Source organism: Astyanax mexicanus, chromosome 11 (genome assembly GCF_023375975.1).
Source record: "Astyanax mexicanus isolate ESR-SI-001 chromosome 11, AstMex3_surface, whole genome shotgun sequence".
NCBI classification, from domain to species: Eukaryota; Metazoa; Chordata; class Actinopteri; order Characiformes; family Acestrorhamphidae; genus Astyanax; species Astyanax mexicanus.
Window position 1 is genome coordinate 8,906,551 of NC_064418.1, and position 8,397 is coordinate 8,914,947.

Consider the following 8,397-nt stretch of genomic DNA (forward strand, 5'->3'; position numbering starts at 1 on the left):
ACAAAATCAATATATCTCACTGTAAACTGAGCGAATTAATTACTGAGAGAACTATGCAAAATTTCAGATAATTAAATAAAATCCTAAATGTTAATATTTAATTTAGATCACCTGCCTTTCTTCCATCTATAAATATGTGATTATACACAATATACAGGCAGAAAAAAAGCCTAACACTAAAACCCTTACAGGTTTTATTTGTAAACAAAAGATCCACACAAACACACATACACTGGAATCTATTTTTATTATAGCTTCCTGTAACAATTTTAAAGATAGACAAAATATATAAAGAAGTTAGAATACATAAAGATATGTAACTCATCACTGCAAATTATACCCAATACCTATATACATTAAACGATTTCTAATTAAAGAAATCTGTTTTTTATGAACACAGACCTGCAAATATGACTTTAAAAAGGGACCAGGTCAAAACATAAGAACATGGGTTTTAAAGAATTTGACATACAAAACAATATGGCATGAATGCATAAGAAAAACACTGAAGTGCTGTAAATCATATAGATCATGTAAATCAATAAAAATCAATGGAAATGTTGAACACAGATGTCATCCAAGTATGTGGTAATATTGAGAGCACAGTGATACACTTCTAGAGCCACAAGGGTATGAGACTAGACATGGCCTTTGCATATATATGAGCCCTAATAAGGAATAATAACCACTTTTCTTACATATGTGGGTGTACATTGGCAAACTACATATCTAATAAAATCTTTAGATATATATCAAAGAGCACCACGGTCAATGAATCATACTTAGATATGGGGCTCTAACTGCAGAAGTTCCAATAGAACAGAATGAAAATACAATAAAGGATTTTATTGTAGGATTTGATTATATAAAACATCTGTCCTGTATGTTAAAACATACAACATTGTTAGAGAGATAAAGGGCTGGTGTGGTTGACAGGATTAAAAACCTACAAAGAGGCACTTTGAAATAAAAGTCTGGTTAAGTGCAGAAAACAATACCAGTGCTGGAAGGTGCTGTTTTGCTCACTGATACAATTTTGTTTTGATGCGATTAAATATATATATATATTAAATATTTTTAACATTAACATTTTTTATGTTGCTGTTTGGTGTCGGCAGGCTTTAGTGGACTATGTCCAGCCACATCATAATAATTTATAACAGTTTTGCCGCCATACATCCCAAAAGGTCAGTGGGTCAAATTAAATAATGCAACATTTAATGTCTGCCTGTGACCAGAACCCATTTCTGACAATGAACAGACAACAAACAAGCAACTTGGAAGTGCTACTCTAGATCAGTTGTGAGGATCTTGTTGTTGCTGCAGCTACGCTACAACACAATGAAATAAAAAAATGAAGGAAAAAAAAAAAGACTGCAGGAAATGGAGCACAGTTGACAAGAGAAAGGAAAGGAAGGAAGGAAAAAAAACCCAAGTTATAAAAGGACTTAGCAGACAAGCATGATGATTGAGAACTGTGTGTGAACAAGTGCTGTGTACATCTGGTTTCTCTGCTTCCTTTTTCCGTTAAGGGGAGCTACTGAAAAAACGTGTTGCACAGGACTGAAACTGAGCACCCAGGGCGTGGAGTTTGCATCTAGTTTAACTTTCAAACAGCTTCCTAAAGGCAGTGCAGATCTCCTGGATCATGTCGGAGGTTGTGGTGGCGCGACCATGCCGGTCAAAGGCTTGCCTGTTACACTGCCTGGTCAGCGAGGTAGCGGCAAATGCAGCCACGAGCGTAGGGTTCATTCTGGCAAGTGAGAGAAAGAGAAATATTCCCACATATTTAAATTAAAACATTACTGACACCCAACTAAGTGCACTACTCCAAACAGTGATTAAACTGGGGACTAGGGCTGTTGTCGACGTTTATTAAATAAATACGCTGTGTGAGAATAATTGTCACTTTTTTTATAAAAAGGTTTTTGAAGAACAAAAAAAATAAATAATTATAATTTGGGCATTTGTAATTAAAATTTTAAAATGATAACCAGCCCTACCCTTTGGTTGCATCTGGGGTTGAGCTGACTGCCCAGTGGGCGAAGACACCTAAAGAACCGGAGAGAAGATCTCCCTGCCCCCCACATCGACGTCCGCTCCCTGAATGAATACAGCTTAGCACTGGTGAAAGAGAGACACCAAAGAAAAAAATAAATAAATAAACAAACAATATCTTAAACTTAAATAAATAAATAAATAAACAAAGCTATAGACCAGTGGTCTACACTGGTAATACACTGGTGTATTGTTTTCTTTTGTCTAAATCCTGATTCTGAGAGTCTCAGTAGGATAAAATACTGTATTAACCAAAAAACTACAGTCAATTAAATAACTTAATACTAACTTACAGACTGCAAAAGAGTGGGCAAGCCGCACACAACAGAAGAATGAAGAACAGTCTGTGAAAGCTATGAGGACATGTGTATATGTTTGTGGATTACACGTCTATCTTACTGTGCAAAAATAAGCATGTGTGCCATTTGTGGTACATGGTGTAAATAGTTTGAGAACCACTGCTTAGCTCACAGAGAGAGTGCAAATATGTCTTTATGCTGACCTCTGTTGCCATCTGTGATGATATCCTCCTCTCCCTTCAAAACAATGGTCACATTGCCCATTGCAAGGCTTAGTTGTTGGGCACAACTCTTGAGGTCTGTACTGTCCAGGGGCCTGTGGTGCTAAAAATAACAAGTGAAATAGTTCAGCATTCTGTGAACAGTGTTGGGCTTTCTTTATAGATTAACATGGCAACAGTATAACTGATTGTTGACTATTGAAACTGCTAGTTAACAAAAGACAACAAAGCAAATCAAACATGAATACAACCCTTACCATAGCCTCATAGAGACGAGTAAACTCCATAAAGTTGGGCGTCAAAATGCCCCTCTGATAAAACTGGATGAGTGAAGGGTCCTTGGCAATTAACCAAAGCCCATCCTGTAGGAAAACACACAAAACATGATTTAAAAAATAATCTGAATTTTTACCACTTACTTACTCTTTCACAAATACACATTACATTTATTTATAAATGTGTTACTTACTGCATCAATAACAATGGGGATTCCTCTGGATTTTGACTTTTCAATAACCTCCTATAACAAAACCACAAGGAAATGTATTAAGGAGTATATTATCACAATACTAATGCCATATATTATATACAACCTTCAGTTGTTAGTCTTTCCCCCTACCTTGGCAGCCTTGAGGATCACATCTTCCCTCCCTAATCCAGGACCCACCACCAGACTATGTAGCCTGGGAAGCCATTTCTCAATCTCCTCCACAGCATTGGGACTATCTCTGGAAGTTGCAAAACACACAAAACTCTCATTGTTTACATCTCTAATTATTAGTGAAGGTATAATAACCAACCTAAGGATAAGACGAATCCACTCACAGCACAGGATGAACTATGAGCTCAGGACTATAGGACTTGATCACAGTAGCGGCATCTTTGGTGCAGAACACATGAGACAAATCTGCGCCCTAAAAAAAAAAAAAAAGAAGAAGAAGAAAAAATGCTGCAGAATTTTCAAAAGCACACAAAAAACCCACACACTTATGTGACCATACATTTATATAGCAGATTTCTGGAAACCTAAGAACGCCTTATAGACACATTTCACTCAAAACCATTTATACACATACACACACAGGTGAGAAGCGGTAGCCAATTGTGCACAGCACACTCTCAACCGAAACTTCTCGCACACAATTCTTGCACACAGAGTATTCAATAAACCAATTTAGAGTATCCAATTTAGATTATCAATTCTTTCGGGGGAATTTAGAGTTTCCAATTTACAATATTAAAATTCTTTGGGGCAATTCAGAGTGTCCAATTCAGCTGATCTCCATATTTTTAGACTTGACACAATGAGAACATGGAAACCCCCACCCAGATGGGGACTTGAACCAGAGACTGGAAGGCGAACATGCCAACCACAAAGCCACAGTGTCAGTCAGTCATTGCTTGCTCAGAACTTGCTACTTACCACTTTCAGCGCAGAAATGGCTGCAAAATACGGAGCTCCAGTGTACCTAAGGAAAGGGGAATAATTATTGAAATAAAGAACACTGAAAGAGCCTGGTACATGTCTATATTTTTTTCTACACTGTTGCTGTTACTTACTCCTGACATCCTCCAATTACACCTATGCGACCATCCTGGCCCTTGTGTTTTTTGGACGTCAGCGGAGGAATGGTATTTTTAACCAAAGGGAGGACACTGTCCATGTTTCGCTGTGCTGTCCGTCCCAGAGTGAATGACCGTTCTATAACTATAGTGAAAAGTGACAAAAAGCATGTAAGTGCATCGATTTTCATTGCAGATCTTCACAGTACCGTGTGTAAAAGAGATAAATGTATTAAATGTATTTAATCTAAATTTGGGCAATACTATGCCGGTAGAACTCTCCTGCATGTTTTGGAAGCGTCCTTGCTCTAAAACATAGAAGGTTAAGAAAAATATCATAATATAGATTTTTGACTAATCATGCAGCCCTAACTTAGAGCAACTATGATGGGTTCAACTGTTCCAATATCTCTTGATCATCGGTTTTCTATTATGGCTTCCAAAATTGTGTGGCACAATGCATACAGCAAACATTAGCTTCGATAGAATAAAACATAAGTCAAAAGTACCAGTAGCACTTTATGTCCTAAGTTGGTACTTGTTAGCTAAAAACACAGGTGTGACTTGATGGGCATCAAACTATAACCATATTCAGACCTGGGGCAGCTTGCTGACTGCTGTTGGCAAACTCAGCCTCAAATGCTGGATGACTATGATTGCCAAATGAAGGACGAACAGGGGGTATATGGGGACCAGACTGTGAGAGACGTGTAGGCTGTACGGCAGGCGACTGAGTAGCTGCGGCTCTGGTAATGCCAGCAAACATCTGGCCCAGCATCTGCAGCATGTGCAACTCTCTAGAGTGTTCTGTCTCTCTACGAAGGTCCTCTGCCTGAAGCCGCTGTTCCTCCAGTCTATAGAAATTCTCTTCTGCCTCCAAACTCTGCTCCAGAAACTTCTCCATCAGCTTCTCGAGTGAGAGATTTGTGAAGCGCTTTTTGAATCGCTTTGCTCTGCTTGAGGAAGAGGATGCCATGGTGGGGGTCTGCAGGGGAATCTGCTGCGGTGGAATATCTGTAAAGACATGGACAATTAAATATTAGATGGTGTGATTTTATGAAAGCACCTGTCTGCTAGTTATGAAATGCTAAGTCAGAATTATGAGATAGGAAGTCATGATTACAAGATAGGAAGTCAAGTATGGGAAAGTAAGTCATAATTATGAAGTCATAATTATGTGACAGGAAGTTATAATTATAAGGCAGTAAGTCATAATTACGAAATAGGAAGCCATAATTGCCAGATAGGAAGCCACAATTATGAGATGCTAAGCCATAATTACAAGATGCCAAGTCATAATTACGAGTTAGTAAGTTATAAAAAAAAATGCTGTCATAATTACAAGACAGTAAGTCAATTACGATATAGTAAGTCCCAATTATGAGGTAGTAAGTCATAATTGTGAGCTAGTAAGTCATAAATACGAAATGCTAAGTCACAAATACGAGTCAAAAATTACGAGATGCTAAGTCTTAATTACGACATAGTAAGTCAATTGCAAGATGCTTAGTCATAATAATGTGAAACTAAAACATAATTTCGAGATGCTAAGTCATAAGCACAAGATTTTAAGTAAAAATAATGAGATCATAGCCCCAAACTTTCTATATTGTAATTATGATTTAGCAACTCATAATTATGACTTATGAGTTATAAGTTGACTTTTTTTGTGGCGGAAATGTGGCGGAAATGGGCTTCTGTATGATTTAGCTTTGCACTACAGAGCTGAAAAGCATCATGAAGCATTTGAAGAATATCATCACTTACTGCCGACGGTGACCGGGATGGGGTACGGCGGGTACTCGATCTTCACAGGGTAGTCCACGTTAGAACATTCCCCAGGGCCCTCGATGTCCGAGTCTTGGGGTTGGTCTACACTCTCTCCATCTTCTTCAGTGCCGTCCATCGTCTCGTCTCCCTCCACAGCGACGCTGTCGAAGTCGTGGGCGTCGTGCGCGGTGGGCGGTCTGTTGCTCAGTATCCTCTCCATCTCCTCGAAGAACTTGAACATCTTGTGATAGTGGCTGTTTTTCTTCGCGGCCTTTTGGGCTTGGAAATATTGCCTTTTGAGGCTCTTCACGCGTACTCTGCACTGGTCTGGAGTCCGGTCGTAGCCCATGTCCGACAGACGACCCGCTACGTCGCGGTAAACGTGACTATTCCGAAAGTTTCCATCGAGCGCCGTCTGAACGTCGTGCTCCCCCCAGATGTTCAGCAGCGCTCTAGTCTCCGCGTCCGACCAGTGGAAACCTCGCGTTGGATTCACTAGCATTGTGTTCAGCCGCCACGATAAAAAACAAACAACGACACAGATCGATAGCTAGGACACAGATTTAACTAACTAACCTAGCTAGCTAACTAACCAAAGCCGAGACCTACAGACCGACCGCCTTCATTGAACGTTAACTAGCTGGAGAAACACTTCTGCACGCATTCAAACCGACTTGCTAGCTAGCTAAGGTTAGCTAGTTAGCTAATTGGCTAGCTAGCTACCTTTCTTCGTACACGCCATAGCTGGCTGCTCTTAACCGCTAATCCACAAAACTGCTTTTAAACAATTACACGCGTATCTGCTCGTTTTCTTCTCGTTTTTATGGCAATAATAAATCCTAAATATTCTGAAACGGCAGCTAACAAAAGGTCTGAGTGCTGCGGATTATCAAAACTGGATTCTGCAAAGCTGCTTAAAAACTTCCTCACAGCGGCGCTCCGTAGCCACAACACCTAACTACGTCAAGCGCATGCTGCGTACTACGTCAGTCACACAAACAAACAGGCAGGTCTGACAGAGTAGCTAACAAGATAAAACATGAGCACGAGCATTAATATATGATATAAAACAAGGATTTAAAGCGATAAAAACAACACACTAAGAACATTGTCCCACAGTATAGACACTATTAATGTGTCCTTCATTGATGACAATGCTTTTTATTAGGGACTGACTATATATTTGCACCAGGGTACAAGTAGTTAGCTTAGGTTAGCTAGCATTTGCAGCACAGTGAGGCTAATGGAAAGCTAATTTCACCCCTTAATAACACTTTGCAGTGCAGTTTATCCTAATGACTGGATACATCTTATTTGCTGGTAAATATAGTTAATATAGCTACGTTAGATAAATACCAAGGTAGAGCACATATTTATAACTACACTATTTGTTTATACATTGCTTTAGTTAACTAGAATTAAGATAATAATCATATAGTTAAAAAAGAACTACTTAATTTTATAATAACAATTGTATTCAAACGTATAAATCTAACATTTAGATGTGAGTAAGTCAAATAGTATTGGTAGTTCTTGCTAAACTGTAAAAAAGGCAGTTTTAATAATGTGCATTGCCAATATTGCCACAGTCATGAAAAAAAAAAAACTTTTTAAACGTTCATACAAATTCTGACAGAATCTGGCAATTGTTATTTAAATTGTATGGAAATGTCATAATGAATGGACCAAACGTCATGATACTGCTACATACTGTACACATGAGTTAAAATATTATATACTGCTAAATACTGTACATTTGGGTGCAAATAGCTTGTGCCATTTTTAAACAAACAACCAGTGCTTACCATGAGTTTATCATGGATTATCCGCAACCTTATAACTTTGTGGGGCATCTTCCCAAACCCTAGTAACAGACAGTTGAGTTGAGCTAACTAGCCTCCAAATAAGGCTCAATCCACACAACCCAGCCCAAACTAAGCTACACTTCACGAACCCATCGTCTATGTGTACTGTTAATGTGAATATTGTGCTACGTTCGTTATTTATTTACCTGAATTATACAGGAGGGCTACTGCAACAGACAGGGCTACAGTTACAGCGCACAGGAGCAACTTTGCCTCCATGCGCCCCGATCTCCTAAGCGCTCTAAATCCTCAAACAGGCCAGTGGATGAACTGTAGTCTTACCAGCGGACCGACTGTGCAGTGATTCAGCGAAAACGCGGACAGCGCGTGTTATCAGTAGCGACGGCATCTAGCTGAATGTTTGTAGAGCTGGAATTAAGAGAAGGATCCACTAGCGAGAGCTGCACGAACCGACCCATGTGTTTGGACCACAGCACGCAGCCAATCAAATGGCGAGTTGAAGCTCTACGGCCGATCCTGATTGGTCACGCATGGGCACATGTCACACAGAGAGATAACGTGATTTAACAGCAGATATCGTTACTACTCAAAACTACTGCAGAGACTTATCAAAGCTAACAGTTAACATATTTTCTCTGATATAGAGTTATAAATACCTTT

At 39.2% G+C, this 8,397-nt stretch overlaps 1 protein-coding gene across 3 annotated transcripts; it reads right to left on the minus strand.

Annotated features, from left to right (window-relative positions):
• Positions 1–230: 230 nt before the first annotated feature.
• naxd (NAD(P)HX dehydratase) lies at positions 231–8,185 on the minus strand. Of its 3 annotated transcripts, XM_007227931.4 has the most exons (11): positions 5,909–7,899; positions 4,739–5,155; positions 4,139–4,286; positions 4,002–4,047; positions 3,404–3,492; positions 3,198–3,306; positions 3,048–3,098; positions 2,836–2,940; positions 2,561–2,681; positions 2,004–2,124; positions 231–1,753 (listed from the first exon to the last, which is right to left on the minus strand). In XM_007227931.4, exons 1-11 carry the CDS (start codon positions 6,411–6,413, stop codon positions 1,603–1,605), a joined length of 1,863 nt encoding a protein of 620 aa, XP_007227993.1. In that variant the 5' UTR covers positions 6,414–7,899; the 3' UTR covers positions 231–1,602. The 3 variants fall into 3 exon arrangements, with proteins under 3 accessions (XP_007227993.1, XP_007227995.1, XP_007227994.1); XM_007227933.4 differs by lacking the exons at positions 4,739–5,155; positions 5,909–7,899 and adding an exon at positions 8,059–8,185; XM_007227932.4 differs by lacking the exons at positions 4,739–5,155; positions 5,909–7,899 and adding an exon at positions 7,923–8,059.
• Positions 8,186–8,397: the final 212 nt, after the last annotated feature.